A 26,466-nucleotide genomic window follows, 5' to 3' on the forward strand; every position below is an offset into this window, starting at 1 on the left:
GCTTCATTTTGGGATAGTTTATGAATCCTTCAGTAAAAACTGTAATTGTGCTTTTAAAATGCATTACGTAATGAGTGTCCATAAACTTCATTGTAAATCAGGCATGAAACCAATCAAATGTGATTCACCTCACCATTTGTATGTATTTTAGAAATTAAGAGATTTTTCTCCTGTGATACTGGTAAAAAAGGACATATAGGGAAAATGAAGTACTTAACTTGGACTTTGTTAAAGAATAGCAAGAAGCCACTTCATTGAATCATATACAGTGTTTTTGAGAAGTTAATAATAATCATCCTCAATTATGGGAATTACTAGGAAAGACAGAGTCTTGGATCAGGGTTCAGATTTCAAGCATTTGAGCTATGAGGAATGATATGCTTATGACTTTTGTACTAGTAATTAGCAAGCAAAGCAGTCAAGGTAAAAAAAAAATGTTCAAATTAAACATAAAAAAGCTGAACGACTGCTAGATATTGCAGATCTGCTAGGTTGTCTTCTGGGGTTGGAGGATGGAGAGGTTGAGACTGTCTTGAGCTAAACTGGAAATGCAATCAGATTCAGGTCAAATGAAGCTAAATATAATTCATCACTTTTTATATTAAGTTTTGTAGTTTTTGAAATCAATGAAATGAGTCAAAATATAAATTTTGCGGAAAAGGCATTATTGAGTGCACATTGCGGTATACGTAGTATTTAATAAATACTATTTACGAAATCATGATTTTTTTATAAAACGAAAAAAGTAATTGGAAAAAAAGAAGAAAATTTAAAATAGCTGGCTAAGAATAATTTTGTTCATTGTAATGCGATTTTATTTAATGATGAATGGGTAAAATATGTTGTACTCTGTTTCCTGATAAGTTGAGGGCACAGATGTTTCACCATTAGGTATTTGTTTCTGTTAATATTGAAATTAGCCATCTGAAATACTCACGTTCAAAACCTGAACTTTTTTGTGTTTGCTTGAATTGTGATCTTTGATCACATTATGTTTTATGGCAAGGAAACACTAACACACGTGAAAAGAAATCCCATTCTTAGATTTGCAAAATTGCTTGGTTTTTGTCTAGATCTAATTAGACAAGATGCCAAATACCCCTTACATAATTCCAAATGCATACCAAAACCATGATCCTATTATGAAGCCTAAAAAAAAGCAAACAAACCAACTTCCTCAAAACCTACTTCATATTCATGCAGTAAGTGACTGAAAAGAAATACTTCTCTGTATTACTGTGTAACGTGTTTGAGCTGTTTAAGAATTGGCATGTTTTAAAATTAGCATTGTGCTAGTTGATTAGAGATAGTAATTAAATCATTGCAAATTGTTGCAATAAAGGTTTTATAGTATATTGCACCATCACAGCAGTATTAAGACTCATCCTCTGTCTTAAGCATTTTTCAGTAAAGGGTAGTAGGAAATTAAAGTGATAACGCTTGATTTCAATTAAAATAAGGGAAAAAAACAAGGCTGTGTTTTGTGTACTTTTAAAAAGCATATAGTAGCGTATGCTGCAAATATCTGTGAAACCTTAGTGGGATTTGTTCTGGTGTGTTAGCTTATAGGGTGTGGGGGGCATTTCCCACTGCAATATTTTAAAATAGGTAAAAATTTAGATCAACTGCACTGATGGTACAACTTAAGAACCAGATGCTTTTTTGCTTTGATCACATCTTTGGACCACCATAATTACATTTCAAGTAGTTATGGTTTGGGCGTTGTAAGGTTTTGAAACTGAGGTTTTTTTGAGAGCATAGTGCCAGAGAGTTAATTGAAAAATGTGTCTAAATTAGTATTAAAATTCTCACTTTTTGGCTGTATTGCTTTTCCTGTTCTCTCCACTTTGGTTTTATTTCAAATGGTGATAAGATCCATTTCAGTGTGACATGCAATATATTTGAAGGGCTTAGGACTGTAAAAAGTGAATTATGAAAGGGTTTTCACAAAAATTTGTAATGCCACAGGAAAATCGGATTGCCTTGTTTAAAAAAAAAAAAAAAGTAAACAGATGCAAACCTCTGTTGTGTTTCTTTCTAGCACTTTGGAAACCGGTGGGCAGTCATCTGCAGGTGGACAGAAGACCGATGGATCCTTCTGCAAGATATTCTTCGTAAATGGCAGCACTTTGCAGAAGAGCAGGTAAGTAGTTTTAGCAGTTATAAATAGGAATGTTCTTCAAAAAATTGCACTAGAAAAGGCCTGACTGAAGCCTCTCTGTTCTCTTCTCTCCAATTTTCTTTCAGTGCCTTTTTGATGCATGGCTTACTGAGAAAGAGGATGCTGTGAGCAAAATTCATACAACTGGCTTTAAAGATCAAAATGAAATGCTGACTAATCTACAACAATTAGCTGTATGTATTTTTCATTCCCCTATTTTATGTTCAATTCTCTTATTCATGAGTCTGAGTGCAGGTGGCTTTATCCTACTCTCAGACAATATGGTTTAACAGAACAGCTGTTTCACACTTTGGGAATGGATGTTGTCTCGCAGGGATGGAATGGGTTGGTCCATGGCCTTGCTGATAAAGGAACCAATAAGTACAGATTGTCTCTTCAGTCAAAAGTTTCTGAACTGAAATAGCATTTGGGTGTCCCAAAAATATGTATGCTTTTATACTGAAGTTTCTTTGTTGATACTATTGATGTATATATTAGAATCATAATAGTTTGGATTGGAAAGGACTTTCAAAGGTCATCCAGTCCAGCTCCCCTGCAATGAGCAGGGACATCTTCAACTAGATCAGGTTGCTCAGAGCCCTGTCCAACCTGACCTTGAATGTTTCCAGGGATGGGGCATCTACCACCTCTCTGGGCAACCTGTTCCAGTGCTTCACCACCTTCAGCATAAAACATTTCTTCCTTATATCTAGTCTAAATCTACCCTATTTTAGTTTAAAACTCTTGTTCTATTGAAACTGGCCTTGATAAAAAGTTTGTCTCCATCTTTCCTGTAGGCCCCAGGAAAGTACTGAAAGGCTGCAATAAGGTCTTCTCACAGCTTTCCCTTCTCTAGGCAGAACAGCCTCAACTCTCTCAGCCTGTCCTCATAGGAGAGGGGTTGCGGCCCTCTGATCATCTTTGTGGCCCTCCTCTGGACCCACTCCAACAGGTCCATGCCTTTCCTGTGCTGAAGACTCCAGAACTGGACACAGTACTCCAGGTGAGGTCTCACCAGAATGGAGTATTAGGGGCAAAGTCGGCTCCCTCAACCTGCTGGACACGCTTCTTTTGATGTAACCCAGGATACAGTTGGTTTTCTGGGCTGTGAGCACACAGTGCCAGCTGATGTCCAGCTTTGCATCCACCAGTACCCCCAAGTCCTTCTTGGCAAGGCTGCTCACAATCCTTTCATCCCCCAGCCTGTATTGCCCCAACCCAGGTGCAGGACCCTGCACTTGGCCTTGTTGAACTTCACGAGGTTCACACGGGCCCATTTGTCAAGCCCAACCAGGTCCCTCTCTCTGGATGGCATCCTGTCCCTCCAGTGTGTCAGCTGCACCGCTCAGCTTTGTGTTGTCTGCAAAATTCCTGACGATGCACTTGATCCCACTGTCTATATCATTGATGAAGATATTAAACAGTACTGGTCCCTGTATGGACCCCTGAGGGACACCTCTTGTCTCCAGTCTCCATCTGGATGTAGAGCCATTGACCACTATCCTTTGGATGTGACCATCCAACCAATTCCTCATCCACTGAACAGTCCACCTATCAAATCCATACCTCTCCAATTTAGAGAAAAGAATGTTGTGTGGAACTGTGTCAAATGCTTCACGGAAGTCCAGAAAGTTGATATCAGTAGCTCTTCCCTTGTCCACTGATGTAGTGACTCCATCACAGAAGGCCACGAGGTTGGTCAGGCAGGACTTGCCCTTGGTGAAGCCATGCTGGCTGTCTCGAATCACTTCCTGTCCTTCATGTGCCTTAGCATAGCTTTTAGATGGATCTGTTCTATGATCTTCCCAGGCACAGAGGTGTGGCTGACAGGTTGATAGTTCCCAGGGTCCTCCTTTCTACCCTGTTTAAAAATGGGTGCAATGTTTCCCTTTTTCCAGTCACTGGGGACTTCACCTGACTGCCATGACTTTTCAAGTATCATGGAGTGTGGCTTGGTAACTACATCAGCCAATTCCCTCAGGACTCTCGGGTGCATCTCGTCAGGTCCCATAGATGTTCGGTTCCTCGGGTGGTCACAAGCCTGATCTTCTCTTACAGTGGGAGGGACTTTGCTCCCCCAGTTGCTGCCTTGTGGTCAATCCATTCAAGAGGTGTGGGAAGAGAGGTTGCCAGTGAAGACTGAGGCAAAAAAGTTGCTGGGTACCTCAGCCTTCTCCTTGTCTGTTATTACCAGTTTGCCAGTCTTGGGTGGGGGGGTACACTCTTTGACCTTCCTTTTCCGATTGACATATCTACAGAAGCCCTTCTTATTTTTGCGTCCCTTGCCAGTTCAGCTCCAGCTGCACCTTGGCCTTCCTCACTCCATCCTTACTAAACCGGGGAGTGTCCCTATACTCTTCCCAGGATACCTGTCCCTCCTTACACTGCCTGTGCATCTCTTACTTGCCCTTTAGTTTGACCAGCAGGTCTTGACTCAGCCATGCTGGTTTCTTGCCTTCCTTTTCTAATTTCTCACACCTGGGGATCAAGACCTCTTGTGGTCTATGCAAAGCATCCTTAAAGATCTGCCAGCTCTGTTCTGCTCCCTTGTCCCTGAGGATGGTTTCCCGGGGATCCTACTGAGTTACTCCCTAAACAGCTGGAATTTTGCTTTCCTAAAATTCAAGGTCCTAACCTTACTTTTTGCCTGACCCATATCCCTCAGGGCTGCGAACTCCACCAGTGCATGATCACTGCAGCTTTCCATATCCAGAGCCTCATACCCATCGTACAGAGGCACCTGCAAAGGAGAGGGGGGCGAGGAAGGAGTTCACCTGCTGCATGAAGCGAGGACCTACCTCCATTCACTCCTTTCCTTTAGGGTACCGCCTTCAGCCTGTTGTGGGGAGGATGCAGGATCCCCTTGATCTTGGGTTTTTCCTGGTGGTTGTTCCTGTTTTTGTCTCAGGGAAGGTAGAATATGGTTCCATGAGTCTATCTCTTTCTCAGACTCCCTGATGCTCCTTAACCTTTCTACTCCTTCTTGTAGCTCTATGTGTGAGACTGAATATATATGTATATGTACAAAGACAGATGCATATGAGCAAATACTTATCATACAGCAAAACCTGTTATACATTCCTTGAATTTGAAAAAGCTAAAAACTCTATACTTGTGAGATGCTGACATTAGTATTACTTTGCAACTATATTTCAACTGTATTTCAGGAAATCTAATTACATACATAAAATGCACCCTTTTCAACATGTCCTCTACCTCACTCTTCAGAAAGTACTCTACTATGCATCGTTTTTATGGAGGGAATATAGGTTTGACTGGCCTAGAAAGATGCTGCGCCTATAGAGACAGAAAACTTGTCAGAGCCTACACTTGCAAATGGGTTTATAGCATTAGGACCTTTGTAAAGAAAGTAGTATGGTATGTGCTATTTTTGTACATAACAATGACTATGCATTTAGAGAAATGGAAACATTTGTGTCCATGCTTTTGTTAAAATAGGTAAATTATTATTGCTGTAAATAGGAACTTCATTGGTAACCTTCAGTTTAAACAGAACTATTATTACTTGTTTAGTCAAATAGGTGTGAAAAAGTGTCCTAGGCATTGTATCAAGACTTGGTTTTATAGTTTATGTACTAGAATTTTCAGGCATGAAGGATTCTCAAGTCATTATTAACTATTTGGTTATACAGTAGGCTCAACCTTAGATTTTTAAAAATTATTTTAGGATTGATGTCCTACTTGTCCTTCTGTATTAAAAGTAGAAACATCTGGGGGTTTGTTCAATAAAAATACCATGGTGTTTCTGAAGCTTAAGTAAATGTGGTGTTTTTAAATTTACCGTATTTTATCCTCACGTATAGAAACGTATAGGGTTTTTTCTTTAAAAAAAAAATAAAATCCTTGTAGCTTGATCGTTTAATTCATAACTACCTTGCAGCTGGTCCAGAATTAGTGGTAAATATCCCTGTTGATTCATAGAATGACTAGGAAGTTAATATTTGTTGATTTTTCATTCCCAAAAGTCAAGACTCCAAAGTATGCTTGTCAGCATAATCTTAAGAAACTGTGATTATTTTTTCTTCCTTTTTCCTTCCGTAACTCTTTAGGGACTAATAAAGGCATATATTTAGAAGTGCAGACTTGGATTTTGATTAAAGATTACTTAAAATTAAGTCAATTTCTTTGTCAAGGAAAGGAACACTTCATGTAGTCAGTTGTCTCATGTTTCTTGGAAATTCTTGTAAGCTAACATGCAAGCAGTCTTGAAGTTGACTTCAAGCCAGACTTTTATTAATGCATAATGAATTAGAGGCAACTCAGGATGCTTTACAGTACCTTCATAAAGAAAAATTTATGGCAAGAAAATCAGATTTATTCAATAAATTAATACTTGTGGATTTCAGTGAGTTGCTGGAGGAAATAGGAACTGGGAGTTGAAATGTTTATTGCAAATTATGAAATAGCAATCTGTTCATGGTTTGAAAGTATTATGGGTAAGACCAGTTTGGGTACCTTTCAGAATCACTTGGAAATATGATTTTAAGAGGGAAATATTTTCCTTTAGTAGTATTTTCATAAATTTGGTTAATGAAATAAATACACACTCTTAAGAATTTAATTAGGTTGCTACCTTAAATTGTTAAGCATTACTGTCATGAAAGCATTAACGGTCTTTCATGAAACTGAATGTCTGAACACCAGAGCAAAGTGATTCTTCCATTCCCCTGAATCTCAACAAGAATTATGTCATCCTTGACAGAACAGGCGGGGTTTATTAATAGCAACTTAATCTTTTTTGGACATGAATAACTTTGATGTTTTCAGAAACAGCTGATCCATAGTGCAATACAATACTTCAGATGTTTAAATGTTGATGGTATGCTGGAGAAACACTGCCTGTTTAGTCTCTTTGATTTGTAGCATAAAAATATTTTCTGCTTTTGGAATTCCTCTATCAGGTTTTAGACCTAGTAGCAGTCATCTCCAAATTCCGGAGAGTATGGGTTTTTACTTTCACACCATGTCAAATTGTCAGGAGTTTTGTGGATAAAGATTCACTATTTTATTCTCTGACTCAAAGAGAATTTGTATTAATGCATTACCCACATGAAAATTCTTATCAGGGAATATATTCTTCCACTCTTGGACTGGCTTTTAGAAGTAGGGGAAAATGGGATCATGGTGTCCTGACCCTGACATGCAAATCATGCGTGGCTTTTGGCATTTGTTATTTTGGCCATAGAGATGTGTTTGGATCTAGTAAAGGAGAAGCTGTCACAAAAAATTGCTTTTATAATTAGGCCAGCTTGTTCCAGAATTGTAAAGGTGAGTCTGTTAAGGTGATAAACATACATTCTTTTACTAATATAAAAATGTTTATATTCTTAACAAATGGTATCTGAGCCCCTCACTTGTCTGATCATATCCAGCAGGAATCTACAGTCTTAGTTTATCCTGTTAGCTCTTAGGAATTTTAGGTTTGATGTCATGATACAGCATAAGAGCTTCCAGCCTGTTTTTCCTGTCTCTCTCATATGCACAACTTGGCAAGATTAAGGTCTTGTTCTTTAGCCAGATTTACGTCTCTTAAGCCTGAAGGAAATTTCTGAAGGTATTTTATTAAACCATTTAGCATTATGACTGCTCACTTGAAATTCTGCAACCCTCCTACGAGGTCCTAAGACTTCTAAATTGCCTGAAGTTAAATTAAGTCTGTTGAGATGCTGTTCACAGCATGAAAAAAATGTTGACTCTGACATCACATTAATCATTACATCACATAGTAACAAATAGAAGGTAAAATAAGAAAGAGCAGCTGGTAGTTTTCATGCGTATTTGCAGTCCAGGAGACTTCTGAAAGAATCAGGATTTAACTACTGCTTGCTGATGCAGAAATACATCAGTGTCTTCTCTATAGTAATTTTATCTCATGTTCCTCAAGTGGGAGGAAATACACTGTTAATTGTATTTAAGACAGGATTCCTGATAGTAAGCACTATTACTGCTTAAAAATAAGGTTTCCTTTACGAATAGTTGTTAAACTGGTAGTCAGTATGCATATATTTTCAGAGAGTAATAAAGGTTTTGAGTAAGCAGAAAGACTGAGATTGTTCCTGAACCAAAATCTCCATAGAAGGATTCCTGTTCTAGGATTGCTCAGAGTCGTACTGTTTCCCTGCTTCAGCGTGGGGTCCCACCCCTGGGAGACAGGCCTTCCTGAACTGCTGCAACATGCATCCTTCCCACAGGGTGCAGTCCTTCAGGAACAGACTGCTCCAGCCTGGGTCCCCTGCAGGGCCACAGGTCCTGCCAGCAAACCTACTCCAGCATGGGCTCCTCTCCACGGGTTCACAGGTCCTGCCAGGAGCCTGCTCCAGCCCAGGCTCTCCACATGGTCACAGCTTCCTTAAGGCCCATCCACTTGCTTCGGCATGGGGTCCTTCATGGCCTGCATGGGGACAACCTGCATCACCATAATCTTCACCGTGCAGAGAGTCTCCTTCTCTGCAGGAGAATCTCTGCTCTGGCACCTGGAGCACTTCCTCCCCCTCCATCTTCTCTGACCTCAGTGTCTGCAAGGCTGTTTCTGTCACGTTTTTCTCACTCCTTTCTCTTACGCCTGCTGTGCGGCGTTTTTTACCCTTTCTTAATGATATTTTCACAGAGGTGCCACCGGAGTCACTCATGGCCTCAGCTTTGGGCAGCAGTGGGTCTGGTTTGGAGCCGTCTGGAACTGGTTCTGACCGATATGAGGGCAGCCCCTACAGTCTTCTCACAGAAGCCACCCTTGCAGCACCCCTGCTGCCACAATCTTGCAATGTAAACCCAGTACAGATGCTGTCTATCTTTTTCCTTCAGCTTTAAGGGTCACATTTTCACTGTTACTGAAAGGCATGGGTAAAACATATTTTTGGTTAGTGAAGCAATTCACCTGGTTCCAACAGTGTGTTAAAATTGATATTGTCAATTAATTTATGTACTGTACCCGTGAGTTTTTCAGATAAAATTTGTTTTTGTAAGAAATTTTTGTGGTGTAATAATCTCAAATGGCTTGTTTCAGAAGATTAATTCAGTATTTGTATGTGAAAATTTATCTTCTTTTTCATTAACTCTCTTCTGGGATCTACTTAGTCTAAAGGTCAGAAAAACTGTTTAGGCTTTACTACTTTGTGCATGTATTAATACTGACTTTTCGTATTGTTTTTTTTTCTGATGTTGAACGGGTAGTTGCTCTAGTTCTAAAAATCTTTCCTTAAAACAACTTTTTTTTTTCTTTTTTTTTTAATTTTCCACCTACGATTTATTCACTGTAACTGTAATTGCCTCTGAATTCTGACACAGAGCATGGACTAAGCTGGAGGGATGTGATGCACTGGGAATGTAGAACATAAGTGGAAAGACTGAGGTGAAATTTTACTGTCATTTATGACACGGACTGGATAGGTTGTTTTCATGTCCTGTGCCTAAGTTTTGCAGCCTGTAAAATGAAGGTGATGGTGTTCCTCTTTTTCGTAAAACATGTTGAGATCTGCTGCAAAGGCATACAAGATCTAGGTCTGTATATTTATTGTAAATATTCCATTAATATACAGTTAAATCTTCTCTTGCTTCACTTAATGCAAATTTCTTTACTTATTAGAAGGGATAAATTAGATATTAACGTTTTTACTGGAATAAATCTCTTAGCAACTGAACAATTAGTTTACAGCACATGTTGCTGATTGGAATATTGCAATGAGCACATAAAGTTTTTGGTGATGTTTAAGAAAAGGAAAACCAGCAATAATTAAAAGCTTGAAAAAAAACCCCAAACTAGTAGAAGCAAATTACCAACAAATAAGGAACCCACTTTATAATGTCCGAATATTGGAGTTTACAGTATGCCCTTGACAGAAGTTACGGCTGAGTTATTTGATAATTAATTTCATAAAGCAAACAGTACCCTTTATTCTCTTGCAGATTGGGTAATTTGTTGCTAGCTCATTAGTATTTCAGGTCTATTCTTGTACTGGACAAAAACAAACCTAGAGCATATTACTTGTTACTGTAGCACATTGACAGGTTTTCAGTAAGGAAATGTGAAAACGGAATCCCCCAGTATATATTTACAGGTTAACTGCAGCTATGACAAAAGCATATTTAGGTAGTAGTGAGCGGTACCTTTGACAGAAAGTTTTAGCATCCCTTTCTTTCTAGTGTTTGACTTAGTGATTGTTCTCCATGTATCTGGGATTGATGCTGAACTCATTTGCATATTATACAGCTGTTGTCAGCTGTGGAGGTTGGAAATAAAATGCTGCTGATCAGAATTCACGAACCATGTTTCATAGGGTACCATTTCTTATTATTTCAGTCAGTGTATGTGGTGGCTTTCACGTGAGCTTTTATTAACACTGTAAGCAAAATTAAAAAAAAAAGTCAAATACAGCAATCTTTGAAATTTTAAGATGATAAATTGTTTTACCTTTAGTCTGCTCCCTCCATTAGATCTGCTACTATGCAAACAGTTTCTTAAATATAAAGTGTGTTAGCTGCTATTTCCTTAGGGACATGTCCATTTAAATTTTGACATAAACTGTATCTAAAATTAGTAATTATCTGAATGGAAAGAGTACTGATTACAAAGACGATGAATCTTTCTTTTCTTGAGCTGTGTTTTAGATTACAGTTTTGGATGATGTGGCTCCAGGAAGGTATACGTAGACTAAATTCTGTTGTCTAAACATTTGTTCAATTATCCCTTTCTTGCCTTGGGGATTAGATTGCAGTCCTCAGTTGCAGAGTTCAAAATTTGGCCATGGTTAGCACAGATTAGGGTGTAGAGTATGAATGCTTAAAGTATGAAAATCAATGGAGTAAATCAGTAGAGTCATTAAAAAATAAACCCAGGTGAGAACTGGAGCGATGGATGACCCTTGGATCTGTGAAGAGAGTTTCAAGATCCCTTGGCAGTTTACTGCAGCAGAGATGTGAAGACTGGTGATTTCTTCTTTTCTGTCAGCATCCATGGGTTCAAGCTGGAGGGAGGCTTGCAGAGCACAATGGTTGTACACAGGACTTTCCAGGCTTCCAGCTGCAGGGCCCTTCCCTTGGCACTCAGAAGAGCTCCTGGGGTTTGGTTTTTTTTTTCATCCTGGTTTGGGGTCAAATATTATTTTTCTAGAAAACAGGTTTTTCCCAGTGAGTTTTAATATGCAATATATGACAAAGTACAACAAAACTTTAAAGAAACATTGTTTGAAATGTTGATATAGTTGTTAACATTGGTGCAGTTTTAAGGTTATTAATGTCACACTGCTGTTAGCATTTTGATTTATGTCGCCACCTGAGGCATGCTGTGATATCTGGAGTTGCTCTACCTGTCATGTTATATTGCTTTGTGAAGTGCAACGTGTCCATTCCACTACGTCAGCTCTGCCAGCGGTTTTTACAGTAACAGCAGCATGGAAGTATAGGAGTTTGTATGAAATACCCTTACCCGTTTTCGATTCTTTGTGGTGCTCTCTTTAGGATTTATCTTCTAAGTTTGTTGGGTTTGGGTTTGGGTTTTGGTTTTTTCCCTGTATGAAGTACTGTTCTTCCTGCTGTTACTTTGTTTAACAGATCCTAAAAGGAGATCTAGAAATGAAAAGACAAATGATGGGTAAACTGAAGTCGCTCAGCCAAGACCTCTTTGTAGCGGTGAAAAATAAAGCAGTGGCTCAAAAGTTGGAAAGTCGTCTTGAAAGTTTTGCCCAGCGCTGGGATAGCCTTGTGCAGAAGGTGGAGAGCAGTTCTAAACAGGTTTGTTAAAACCATCATTTTGTCAGCTGGTAACAGTGAAATTGCTGGTCAAAGCCTTGAAGTACTTTTGGTGCTGTTTGTTAGATTGTTTTAAATTTTTTCTCTGCATGATTGCTTAAGACATGTTTTATTTTTAGGCCAGCATAATACAACTATAATATAACTTTCCAGAATTTTATTTATCTCTTTAGGTTTTGATCTCTCTTTATAATTTCTTGCGTTGTTAGCTATGTTTTCAGGGATGATACAATCCATAACGAAAATACTTTTTCCACTTAATTTATTTTTAACCCATAATAGTTGGTCACTTCAAATGCACAGTTTTTATGGTTGTCTCTGTGGAATAGCACTTAGTCTGAAATTAGTAAGAACTGTTTGCTAGTTAAGGAGAAATTATTTTTATTTCTTTTCCACAGTGAAAGTTTGTAACAGATTAGTTTTTTACTTCTGCTTATGTTATGCTGATTTACAGATTAAAAAGAGATGCCATAAAAAGAGAAGTTTCTTAGGAAAAACAATCAATCCATACCTGTAGCCAAAATGCCAATGAAAAAAATAATATAATCTGCTATTATTTTGCCCAGCTCCTTTATGTGAACTGTAATATATTAAAAAAGAAATTCAGGTTTTAAAGTTCCACATTTTTTAAACTAGATAACAAAAATCAGTGTTCTGGTGTAGTACTGAAAACATGTCCATTTATTTTTCCTAGCCATCTGTCAGCATCTCTTTCTTATTGGATTTAAACCCAAATCAGCTCACTTTTTTCAATTCCATTATCTCATTAATTTTGAGTTATTTTTCTGCTATCAGTGTATGACTGGTGAAATGGAAATGGACATTAAGACTTTTAAACGATGGCACAGAGCAGAAAGTTATACTGCATTGACCTCCGTCCTCTCCCTGGAGGGTCTCTCAGTTCTGGTCAGCTTGATTCAATTCCCTTGAGTGTGTTGCACTTTTTTTGTTGCTAAAGACTAATGTTTCTATCAGTTTATGTTTGGGTATTTAAATGAAAGCTGCTATACTTCTGTAGTGATTTGAATACCTCTCGGTAACCTTGCTTGCAACTCGTACCTTAATCTTTTAGTTTGGTCTGTGATACGGTTTCCCGTGTAGCTGAAGCTGGAAAAATCAGTTTGGGAGAACAGAGGAGAAGAAAATGGGGAAAGGGTACAATTTCACCTATTAATAGAAGGCAAAACCAGTTTGTGCTACGCAGCATTTATAACAGTTGAAAATTTGATTTAATTCTTCTATTATTTGCTGTAGGAAACCTGTTGGTTCAATGCAGACGAAAATCCAGAGGTGCATGGGATGGCTAGGGTCACACGATTTGAAGTCAGTAAGTCACTTCAAATGCTCAAGAATTATTTAGATTGTTGATCAGTCCTAAAAACAGATACTAGTTCTGAAAATGGAACTTAGCTTACAGAAATGAGAGCCTTCTTGTGAAGTGAGCAATCCCGAGGTTGTGCGTCCATATGTCCTAGAGCAGCACCAATGGGAGATACTTCGGATTCCCAAAACAGTGTAACTGTCTTGTCGTAGCAGCACACTTCAGTTGATAAGCTCTTCCTCCAAGGAGAAGAGAGGCTGCTTTGCTTGGCATAGAGTTGGTATGCAGTTGTGGGCATATTGCTTCAAATTCTGGAGACGTTGCACTCTCAGTGCTAACTGAAAGGCTGCTTCCTAAGGCACTGTTACACAGTTTAGATATGTCCCCTATGAAATACTGCTGGTGTACGTTTTGCCATGTGTTTCTATTTAGGCAGGGCCGATAACGTTAGTGGGGTTTATATGTTTATTCATTCCAGAGCTCATTGACACATTTAGACTGCAAGAAGAAAATGTCTCTACAAGATCTAATTATTCTCTCTAATCATGAAATGGGGAGGAGAGGAGTTGGAAGAGGGTGACAAATACAACATTTTTCAATAAATCTATCAGAAAATGCACATTTTATTAATCAAATTTAGATATTGACTTCAAAATTAACTTTATTCCATTTGTTAGTAATTCTCATAGTACCTTCATAATTATGTTTTTGTCATTTGTTATTTCCCCTCCCTCTCTTACTAAAGTGTCACTAAATGATTAATTTGTTAACAAAATATGAAATTAAATGAAAGAGACAACCTCAGGCTCAGTTCAAAGCTGATTCTCCAACTAGTCATAGGAAGCAGTTATACATCCCAAAGGAAAATTGCAGAAAGTAGAATGTGAGTCCTCCCACATTTAGCCGAACTCATCGCCGCTGAATTTAAGCATCTAATCTGGACTCATGGCTGAAGTTTCTGCTACAGTGAGTGGATGGCAAGGGTGAGAGAGCAGAGAGATACCTCTGAAAAGCAGTTTGTCCTCATCATGAAAATGTCAACTTTCCTTCATTGACCACACTGTGGAAGCAAGGACAAGGACAAGTTGCTTAGACTAGATGCATAGCTTTTCGAAAGTCTATACCCACCTTTGGTGAGTTCGTTATGCTTCACTAAATTGTACTGAAAACCTTCTCAAACTAAAGAAAACACCATTCCTCATCTGAACTTCCTGTCTCACATACATACATTTCATCAAAGAACAAATGACAGCTCCAAAAGTGAGTGTTAGGGAAAATTATGAGTTTATCAGGTGGAGGGCACTTCCAAAGGCAGTAATAAATGATGGCATTAAAAGTAGGCTGCCGTATAAAAGAGAAATAAAATGACATAAAACTACTGAAGTGCTGTACACACCTTGTACATACATTTGCCTGTAGAGGATGAAAAGGAAGGTTTAAATTTGTCCACTCTGAAAAGAGATGAGTTTTAACATGTTTCTAAGATGAGCTTGCTGATGTGAAACTGCAGGCAAGCATTGTATTTTCAAAGACTTTTAACGTGCAGCCTTGTGAGTCACCTTAGTACTTTCCATATGATTTTCTAGAGCGTTAAAGGCCTAGTCTGTATTACCCCTTCTCAGATTCATATTTGTTTCTCAGGAACTTAGAGGGATGAGGAAACTATATGTCATTATTTGGACCATCTTTGAATAAGACAAATGAAACAAACCACTTCAATGATTAGATTTAAAAGGTGAGGTGTTTTTTTTGTCAGGGAAGTGAATAAAAGCTACTTCCTTTTTTGTATGTCCTTATATTTTTAAGGATCTTCCTTAAAACTTTCTTCCTTCCTGCACAACGCTACGCTGTTTGTAGTCTTTAAATGTAAACCACCTTCATAGAATCATAGAATGTGTTGGGTTGGAAGGGACCTTTAAAGGTCATCTAGTCCAACCCCCCTGCAGTAAGCAGCAACATCTTCAACTAGATCAGGTTGCTCAGAGCCTCATCAAGCCTAGCCTTGAATGTCTCCAGGGATGGGGCCTCCACCACCTCTCTGGGCAACCTGTTCCAGTGTTTCACCACCCTCACAGGAAAGAACTTCATCCTAATGTCTCATCTAAACCTACCCTGCTCTCATTTAACACCATTGCCCCTCGTCCTATCGCTACATGCCCTTGCAAACAGCCCCTCCCCAGCTTTCCTGTAGGCCCCTGTCAGGTACTGGAAGGCTGCTATAAGGTCTCCACAGAGCCTTCTCTTCTCCAGGCTGAACAACCCCAACTCTCTCAGCCTGTCCTCACAGGAGAGGTGCTCCAGCCCTCGGATCATCTTCGTGGCCCTCCTCTGGACTTGCTCCAACAGATCCATGTCCTTCTTGAGCTGAGGGCTCCAGAGCTGGACACAGTACTCTGGGGGGGGTGTCTCAGGAGAGCAGAGTAGAGGGGGAGAATCACCTCTCTGGATCTGCTGGCCATCATCTTGCAGAGTTATGTTGCGGTGTAATGGTCAGTACCTTTCAGTTTTACCCAGCCTCTAATTAGAATGATTATCAACTTCAAATTCACATCTCCATTCTCCATTTGCACTATATAGTATTTAACCTCCACTCCTATTGATTAAGCTTGAAAAATACTTCTTTACTGTTTTGACATGTAAATCATTACCCCCCCACAGCGTTGTGACTTGACTTCCCTGTGCATATGGTAATTGCCTGCTTTTGAAGCTCAGTTCCCAATCACCAGTTGAAACTGCTACTCCTGTGTAATTGGCAGTGTGCTGCAGATGATTCCTACAGTGCCCTAGCTGTGGTTTGTTCTGTTTTACACCTTCTTCACTGTAAACTGTACCATGGTATTGATTGGCAAATGGAAACATGACGGGATATGACCTCGGGTGTCAGAAACATCATCCTATCATTGATTTTTGGATAAAGCTGAGTGTGATAAGAATTTTGTGAGAAGAGGAAAGGGAGATTGTACCAAAACTGCATATAAGGAGCAAGCAATTATTTGGAGTGTTCTTAGCTACAGAATAAACCCAGGGAAAGATGACATTAGGCATTATACTCAAATTTCATAGAGCCCTGGACTTCAGAAGCCTTAATTTGCTTTTCCTTTCTGCCCCAAAATAAAATTAATTAAAAATTAAATTGAAAAGAATGCTGTATAAAGTTTTAATAAAACCATATGGAAATGTTTACTTATTATTCTCATGATTTCTGTAGTTGAAAATATCGAAGTCAATACATCTTGTTAAGGGAACTAAAACAAGAGTATTAATACATAATATTGCAGTGATTAAAAAGTCAACTGTGTGTTCTTCTCTTCCAAAATTTTATGTAGTTCTTACATTAGCTAAGTCCCTGCAGTTCACAAGCATCTTACTCCAATTGATATAATTAATCCAGAGATAAAAAAAATCTGCTTTGAATCTTAATTTTGTGGTCTTCTGAGTAGTCCAGATTCTGCTCCAAAGCCTAGACAGATGGGCATTTCTAGAGAGGGACGCATAGCATTGAGCTGACTGCTTTAAGAAATATTGCCAAAATTACAGTTGTAATGGACTTCCCTACTCATCACTTTAACCGGCAGACTGGACAAAGAACAGAAAGACTTTTTGCTTTTGAAGAACATGTGAAACATTTCAGCAGTGTTGGGAGGAACTTGGTTTTTTCCAAGGTTTTTTTCACTTTACTGGTGTTGCCTGCTGAGAAGAGTCTGGTTGGTAGCCATATCCCCCTTTCTATGTCACACTATTTTTTCAATATAAGGAAGTATTGTGGGAAAGGAGTTATAGTTAATTACCTGGTATGCCTCTTCTCCATTGTTTATAGAAACACTGATGTCTCAATAACTAAGGTAACTCAATACTCTTACTGAGTTACTGATGCAAGAACTAATAGATTATATAAGTATGTGCATATATTTTCATGGAATTTTAGATACTGGTATTCCTGTTGCTGAATCGGAAGGCCTTTCTATTTCTTGCACATTGGCAATAAGCAAAGACGCAGGGCTCTTCTGGCGCACAGCTTTTCCTGCTTCTGGTATAACTTCTTTTTATTTTCCGTTTCACTGCCCCTAAACTGTGAGGTGATCATTCGAGCTGTAACTAGAGCATTTTGACAAATGACCCATCATGTGACAGAACCAAAAAAAGAAGTGACCCATTTCTCATTACTCAAGGGACTTAAGAACAGCTTCACATGTTTAAGTGGGAAATTTGTAGTTTTGTGTTATATGGAAACAAATATAAATGAGCAGTACACGTACAACCAGTATCTGTCAAACATATATGAGCAGAAAATATTTCTCATTGTTCCTTTTTTTTTAGTGCAGCTGAACTATACTAAGGTTTTGTTTTCATATTACAGGGCAAAGTTAAATGCATTAGATTGGTAGTGTTTACAGTGTTACACGTTATGCGTATTTATATCTGTTATCACCCCTTAACGCTAGTTTTTAATTATGAAATAAAAATGATACAAATTAGTGTGCCTTCTAGTGTGTGTTTTCTAATTTAAGATTTTCTGACCGAAAGCTAACTGCCCTTTTGTGCAAGTAGATTGTGATGAATTACATTCTAGTTTGAAAATTCTTATAAATGGTAAAAATAAAAATTGGTAATTTAGTGCGCTTACCATGCCTTTATCACTTCTCAAGGAATAAATCTTCAGAATGGAGGCAGAGTAACATACAGCAATAGTAACATTTTATATATTTGCTATCATTCAATTCCCCCATAAAATTGTCCATTCATTTCTTTCCTTCATTCAGCATGATTTAGAGGGAGCCGTTAAGTTCGCTCTGTTTAGGATCTTTTCTGATCTTGATATTGACTTCTGCAGATACCATATTCACACAGCATGAGTCAGAACAATTTGGTTTGACTTGCAGATAGTGGTTGTTTTTTTTTCTGAAGGTCAGCCTATGATCAGACGGGAGCAGTTTCTCATTATTTTCTATTGCTACTCCAAACAGTCTTTACTGAAGTCTTTCAAACAATGTGTGACCTCTGTTTTCATACTTCTCACAGATTTCGCAGGCTGTCACTACCACTCAGACGTCACTAACGCAGACAACTGTAATGGAAACCGTAACTATGGTGACCACAAGAGAACAAATCCTGGTTAAGCATGCTAAAGAGGAACTCCCACCACCTCCACCACACAAAAAGAGGCAACTCCTTGTGGATTCAGAAATTAGGAAGAGGTGAGAATCAATAAGAGACAGAGAGAGAATGCTGATAGAGTTTGGATGAGAATGCAAAAATAGTCATTGCACTGCAATAGCTGTCTGTATAATTTTTTGAGATTAAAATTATATTTCTGTTCTCTATTAAGGTACAAATTCCTTATTATCTTTCTTGACTCAGGATGAGCTGTGGATTTTTTTGTGCTTCTACTCCAACTATTTAGCAGTACAGAATGTTAATCATTACGTCGACACCATTATGATAGTAATTGTAGTCAGAAGTCCTTATGTATGGCATTGTGGGGCTGCCACTTGACTGTAGCCTTGAAACATGAAGGACAAGAAGCATTGCATTAGTTCTCAGCCTTTTACATTCTTTAAAAAGAATTTTTTAATAGTTAGAAGACTCGTAGTGCAGATGTTGCCTCATTTCTAAAGTTCAAGTTGCATGCTTGTGAGTCAGCAGTAGAACTAACAGTTCTGCCGAAGCAGATGTAATATTTGGTGAAACGTGCAGTTTCATTATTTTCAGATTTTTTTCCTGTGTAACTCCAAGTACAAGTGTCAAGGGACTTTAGACTAATACTGAACACTTATTAAAGTTGCAAGAAAAATTTCTGATAAGTTTAAGTAGAATTGGCTCAAGCACTGTATTTCTGAATAAAATGTTAAGAAGATAGACTTCAAACGCTCATTGTAATGTTCATTTTGGAAGTGATTTTTTGATACTCAGATAAACATATGAATTCCAAGGTAACAGATTTAAGGACTGAAAGAAACGGGAAACTGCATTCAGTGTCTCATTTCTATAGAAAATATCTTTGTTTAATCCAAAGTGTTTTCAATGATAAATTATTTTCTTGTATAATAGTCTTTAATTTATTAAGATTGAGATACACCAGGAATAGGAGAAATCTGACTTTTTTTTTTTAATTGAGGAGTATGTCATTGAAAAAATAGATACTTAGAGGTACCTTTTTTATACGTATGCATTTGAAGTGGGATTTATCTTATCCCTCGTCAACCATTCTAAAAATAAGTTTTCTAGTTTAACCTCATTATTTATGAACACTGTACATGACTATCGCCAGACTCACAATTCTTGAATTTGTTCAAGGAATTGTTAGATGGCAATCTTTTTACTTAGCAGACATTATAAGCATTAGTACTGTTGTTAATGTTTCAGTACTAATGTGCAAAATCTCAAACAGGACTGAGGCCCTTTTGTCTTATATGCAAGAGTAAACCTATGTTAAGGCATGGTCCCTGCCTTGAAAATATTGGCATTCTTAATTTTGAAATTGAAAGATTAAGACTGGAAATTCCCCATAAATTTTCAAGTGTTCCAATAATTGGTATTTTTAAACTTTTCACTTTTTTTTTCCAAACTAAGTATTTTAGGAATGGTCTTACTTCATAGAATCATAGAATGGTTTGGGTTGGAAGGGACCTTAAAAATTATTTAGTTCCAACCCCCCTGCCATGGCCCAAGGACACCTTCCACTAGACCAGGTTGCTCGAAGCCCCATCCAGCCTGGCCTTGAACACTTCCAGGGATGGAGCATCCACATCTTCTCTGGGCAACCTGTTCCAGTGCCTCACCACCCTCACAGTAAAGAGTTTCTTCCTAATATCTAATCTAAATCTACCCTCATTCAGTTTAAAATTGTTACCCCTCATCCCATTGTTCCACTCCCTGATAAAGAGTCCCTCCCCATCTTTCCTTTGGGCACTTTCCTTTAGGTACTGGAAGGCTGCTAGAAGGTCTCCCTGGAGCCTTCTCTTGTCCAGGCTGAACAACCGCAATTCTCTCAGCCTGTTGTAGAGGTGCTCCAGCCCTCCGATCATCTTCGTGGCCTTCCTCTGGACTCACTTGAACAGTCCGTGTCCTTTTCATGTTGGGGGCTCCAGAGATGCACACAGTACTCCAGGTGGGGTCTCATCAGAGCAGAGTAGAGGGGCAGAATCACCTCCCTTGATCTGCTGGCCAAGCTGCTTCTGATGCAGCTCAGGATGCAGTTGGCTTTCTGGGCTGCGAGCACACATTGCCTGCTCATGTTGAGCTTCTCATCAACCAACACCCACAAGTCCTTCGCCTCAGGGCTGCTCTCAATCCAATCTTACTTGACTTAAATATAAGGAAGTGAATTGTGATCTGCTGTTATAAAGGAAAGCATTATCTTAGTTAAAACTAAATGAAGTTCTTAAACCTATATTTTACAATCCTTCAAAAAAGTTGTTGCCGTAAGTGGCTATGCATTATTATATAGTTGGAGACCAGTTGGCAGCATGAGTTCCTTTCTCATCTATTAAGTAGATAATTGTCATTTAACCCTAGCTTATTTCCCCCTGGGGGCATGGGGGAGAGAGTCAGAAGGGTAGAAGTGAGAAAATTCGTGGGTTCAGATAAAGACAGCATAACAGGTAAAGCAAAAGCTGCATGCACAAGCAAAGCAAAACAAGGAATTCATTCACTACTTCCCATAGGCAGGCAGGTGTTCAGCCATCTCCATCATGTGTAACAGTTCCTTGGAAAGACAAAATACCATAACTCTGAATGTCCCCCTCTTCCTTCTTCTTCCCCCAGCTTTGTACACGGAGGATGATGTCATATGGTATGGAATATTCCTTTGGCCAGTTGGGGACAGCTATCACCTCCCACTTCTTGTGGACCCCCAGCCTACTCACTGGTGGGGTGGTGTGAGAAGCATAAAAGGCCTTGACTCTGTGTGAGCACTGCTCAACAGTAATGAAAACACCCCTGTGTTATCATCCCTGTTTTCAGCACAAATCCAAAACATAGCCTCATACCAGATACTGTGAAGAAAATTAACTCCACCCCAGCCAAAACCAGTACAGTAATATTAGTCTATATCTTCCTTCTTGCTCATACTCTTTTGATTTGCCTTAATACTGAAACTAAAACTAGCAGGATACAGCAGACTACAGACTTCTAAGTCATCATGTGAGGAAACTACCGGTGGGCAGGAGTTAGTCGGATTAGAGGAACTGCTTGTGTTCAGAAATACCTTGTTTTACACAAACTGAGAATTATAAATTCTGTAAGTGTTTTAGCTGTTGTTTGTCTAAAGCATTGCAACTAGCAAGGATATAAATATATAAATATAAATATAAATTTGATAGATCCTTGTACAGAAAATAGGATATATTATCAAATTGGAGACTGTGGTTACTTGCAGCTGTATTATTGGCAGATCTGGTACAACACACTGCATGCTCTTGCCTGGTATTTTTGGGGACGGGGGAAAAGACATGTTGGGGGTTGGGGCTTTTTTGAGGTGGTGAATAATGCTTCCGGGTTTTGTCATCTCCTTTCAGCTCTTCTCAAGCTTTAGTCAGTGTTGTTATTGTAGAAGAGTATGCCTGACATAAATTCATCAGGCCCCATTGCCATGCTTGGAAAGATTTGTGCTCCAGATTTGCTTTCCTGTGAGCTAAATAATTTAGAAAGACTAGAGGATGTCTTAAAGATGCGCTGCACCTGCATTGTGAATGGCTAGATGCTTAGTTTCAAGGAGGAAGAAAGAGTAGTTTGGCTACTCTGTGAATGTTGCGTTAGTGAACTGCCTAAGAATCATAGAATGGTTTGACTTGAAGCGACCTTAAAGATCATCTAGTTCCAACCCCCCTGCAGGAGTATGATCTCCAGCAACTTAGCCGAGGAGAAACAACTGATGGCTAAGATTGAAGCATCAGGCTTCCTGAATGCTTTTTATTTTTACATTTCCAAGTGCTTTGGAAGGATTAGAAGTATGGGAGACTCCATTTATACCGAAGAAATTGAGCAAAGCAATTTGATGTGTAGACCAATATCATATACAGGAGTGAATATCCCACTTCCGTTGCCCAAATTCACTATGGCATAAATGCATGGGAAAGAAGCTGTTGCTTTTTCTTGCCTCCTAAAGCAACTTTTTACTAGAAGTGCTGGAAAGCAGAGATAAGAAGCAGATGACTTTTTTTTTTATTTCCTCCTCTTCCACCCCCCCGAAAAATATGAAACTACCTCAAAAGTGATGCTTAAAAATCTCAGCATAGCTCAGGCATGAGCTAAGTTCTGTTACTGGTCATAGGAGAGCTCCTTTTCGACTGAAGGAATTAATTTGAAACTGAGAAGGGAAAAAAACTTGGAGCTGTGTAATAAAGGTCTTGAAATTTTGTATTAGGCATTAGGACTAGAGATAAATGTAACACAGCTGAAATTTTAGGACAAAAAAACACTGTAGATGGGAGAAAGTGGGGTTGCAAGATAATATTTTCATGGTATTTACATATTCTGGAAAAAAAAGGTCATCTGTAGCATAGAAAAATCTGAAAATTACTCTGTTCATTGTGGGTTTTTAAAATAGCAAACAGGTTAGAGCTGCTTAACATTTAATTTAAACATATTTGTGATATTAATGTTCTTGAGTAACGTCCAAAGATACCTTTCTTTGCCACTTAGTAAATAACTTTGTACATGCTTCCTAATGTTTCCAAGGAAAGTCTATATGTCATAACATTATTATGGATATAATGTTAATCTTCAGATTTGATAAGAGACTTTACACCCTTTGAAGAGAAAGGCATATTAAAATAGGACAGTTGCTCCATCTAGTGTTTTTTTTTTCATTTAACAAGTGTTAACATAATTACTTGGAAAGAGAGTAGCCTTCATTTCTTTGAAAATTACTATATTTGGAATTCTAATACCACATTACTTAGAAAACTTTGGATTTTTGTAGAAAAATATATCAAAGAAAAATTATAATGACTTATTCAAAGTGGTTTGTTGATAGCCGTTGTTTCAAATAGCCCGTCGCTGTCCAGTGAATTATTTAGTCAGAACTTAATGCTGATTGTTTAGCACTTTTACAGCAACTGCATTGGGCTGTCACCCTTATCCTCTCATTGAAAGGCAGCTTTTGCTCTTGTGTTGTTATCTCACACTATTTAGCAAATCTAAAAAGAGGAAAGCCATGTCTTCAATTTTCCTGGTGATCCTTGGTTTCAGTGTTGTAACTGTGTAGCCAGTGCCAGAGGAAAGGAAAAGGTGACTGAGACACACAACAGGATAGTTTACTGTCGTTCATAGGAGGAATCATTTATGAACATTTTCACTTAGAGTATGAGAGGAGGCACGGGTAAGTTGAGGTCTGTAAACATGGACACTTTATAACTTCTTAGTGCTCATTGGTTTTTAACTCTTAATCCTATTTGTGAGGTGAGAAATGGCATAGTGACAAATATACTGAGAATATATATTATTCTTCACATCTAGTGTCTGAAATTACCTCTATAGTGTAGGAGTGATAGCAATTGACACTCACTGGAAGGCATGATGACTGGATTTAAAACAGCTTTGCATCTCTAGCCACTGGCTGTTTGCTGAAGGCAAATGCTGTTAATGAACGTACTCTACAACAACCTCTATATTGTAATTTGCCTTAGCCATAAGTGATTTCTTACATACGAGAAATGTAGTGGATCTATCAGAATGTCTGCAAAGCACTCCGTGTTACAGTTCAGGATTTACTGCTCAGGCTGGGGAAGGGTAGGATGGGTAAGTGGCTAAAGGAGGAGAAGTATCAGGGTGATAAGATGATACTAGTGAAGTTTCTGAAAATTTAAACTTGGGATCGATAGTATTTTCTTTGATGCCTTGGTGTGCATTACAGAAATGTGCTGATCTTCATGTTGATGAGGCTAAACTAAATGTATCACAAGTGTAGAGGGATTTCCAGAATATCATTCAGGAAGGAAATAAAATTATTTGAGGACTAAACTAAAAAAAATAGGAAGGGAAAAATATTTATTAGGACAAATAAGCTGTTGAATTAGGAGATAAGAACAATACTGTTTATCAACTAATGGCGCATCAGATACAAATATAGAGGAGGAATATAGACAGCAGGGAATTAGTTCATCACAGAATAATTCTGCCTGTGGGCATTGCATACTGCAAAGTTGTTCTTTGACATGTTCTAGGCAACAAAGAGCTACAAGCTGAGGAACACCAATGGTGAGCTGGGCATTTCAGTCCAGTCATGCAGTAATTCAGTAATGTTGTTCTTGGATCTGAGTTGTATCATTCCCTGCCAGCTCAATATGTGGGCAAATGGTCTTAGTCTGCCCAAGATACACAGTGGTGACATGCCTGGTGCGGTTTTGTTTGGGGAGGGAAGGAAAAAACAAATGAGCAAAGGATTATACTCCGTGATAGCCACATGACAACAGGGTACTTCATGACTTGTGTTGATATGTGAACTTGTACAACATCCAAGTTGTTGTATAAATACGTGGAAGGTCGGTTCACGGACATTACTTCACTGTCATTATCTTACCGTGGCAGCGTGTAAAAAACAAAAGGCAAAATGATGAGTTTAAAATACACCATTGTCTTTTGCTAGATGATGTTGGCTATAAGGACCACAATAGACCTTTATAAGGTAAATTGCACAGATGGAAGGTTTATAGTCAGTCAGCCCTTTGATTATTAATAAAAATTGCATTTGTTTTTATTGTGAAATATAAACAAATTAACACTTGCTGTTACTTTGTGGTTTGCGGAAGGTATTTGATTAACAGGGGACTTGTGGTAGGACTTGAGTATCACACTCTGCTGGGTATTTGGGTTAGAAATTCCATGCATAGAAAAACAAAATGCAGGTAAGTTGTGAAATGCCTTAAAGGTGAGGTTTATTGCGTATTTAATACAGAAAAGGAAGGGAAAGCTAGAACAAAGAATCATTTTTGAACAAGTAAATGTGGTGATCTCTGCAAGGGAGTTTTGAGTGGGAATCTGAAGTGGGCATATGGCTCGGTATGATCCAGAAAATCAATTTGTGGGGGGCTTCCGTGAAAATTTGAATGGCATGGATTAAAAATGTGAAGATGTTTTTTCAGACATGCTCTGGAGTAAAAGACTGTAAACGAACTCAGCTGACATGTGCTGGTCTGCCGAGAGAGGGCAGTGAGAGCAGTATAAGATAGTATCTCTCTTGTGGAATAGCAGAAGGAAAGACTAATTGAAAAACTAAACCATGAGTGCTGCGTAAAGAATAAATCCTCTGCTGCAGATTGAATTTTTAGGTGGGGAGCAACCTAACGTGCACATTGAAGTAAGGTAATTATTTAGAGTAATCATCTCAAGTGATTTGGTTTTAGTGTCTTCCATGGATTTATTTTAACAAATCCTACATGCACTCAACTTTATTGGGTCAGAAAGGTAATATTGCATTACTTTTTTATGTCAAAAGCATTGTTGTACTTAGGAGATTTAAAGACTATATTGATCCTTTGATATCAATCTAGAGTTAATATAGTTTGTAACTGCAGCTGTGCTCAGAAAGGAAATGTCCAATCATCATAGTGGAATGATTAAGTGCCATATTCTGCCTGTATTTCCTGGCTTTATACAAGCTCAACAGAAGAGAGAATATTTTTTTTCCAAGGTAATTGAAAAATGTCTATATGTTAAGGATATTTATGTGCTGCAAAAAGCTACTTAGAATTAACTTCCATGCCTTTTAATCCTTTTCTGCCCCCTCTTTGCAGCCCTTTTGAGGGCAGGAGGCTTTTTTTGTGGAGATATATTTATCTCTGGAAGAAACTGCAAGTGACAGAGCAATCTGTTATCTGAGATCAGCTCTGTCAAGACGCTGTCTGCTGTGGCTAATACTTACCACCATCTGATGAATCTTTGGGCCGTGGGATGTGTTCCTGATTATTTTGTTGTACTATAAAAACTGTCCCAAATTCTCCCATTCCTCTTTGAGGGGGGATGTTGCAGAGGCAGGGGCCTACTCCTTTTTTTTAAGAAATGAAGAAATGATCACTGGTAAACATTTTGCTCTGTCAGTTTCCATCCTATGCCAGGCTAATACCAGGCTGTTCTTCAGAAAGCTGGTCTCTGGGGTCCTAATTACCTGCAGTTTGAGAATGGAGCAAGCACCAGAAGTAATACAATTTTCCCTGCAGCCAAGGGAGTTTGGTACTGAGGGACTGGTAAACTCATCTTCATTGTTATCAGATGTCTGACG

At 38.5% G+C, this 26,466-nt stretch overlaps 1 protein-coding gene across 6 annotated transcripts in view; it reads left to right on the forward strand.

The window, feature by feature from the left end:
• Window positions 1–26,466, forward strand: part of DMD (dystrophin) — a 1,292,219-nt gene that overhangs the window by 505,004 nt on the left and 760,749 nt on the right. For all 6 annotated transcript variants that reach the window (XM_074604145.1, XM_074604126.1, XM_074604154.1 and 3 more), the window contains 4 exons: window positions 2,042–2,143; window positions 2,248–2,355; window positions 11,729–11,908; window positions 18,267–18,442. In XM_074604145.1, coding sequence (XP_074460246.1) covers window positions 2,042–2,143; window positions 2,248–2,355; window positions 11,729–11,908; window positions 18,267–18,442 — 566 coding nt within the window. The remainder of the gene's footprint in view (window positions 1–2,041; window positions 2,144–2,247; window positions 2,356–11,728; window positions 11,909–18,266; window positions 18,443–26,466) is intronic.

Source organism: Larus michahellis, chromosome 1 (genome assembly GCF_964199755.1).
Source record: "Larus michahellis chromosome 1, bLarMic1.1, whole genome shotgun sequence".
Lineage (NCBI taxonomy): Eukaryota > Metazoa > Chordata > Aves > Charadriiformes > Laridae > Larus > Larus michahellis.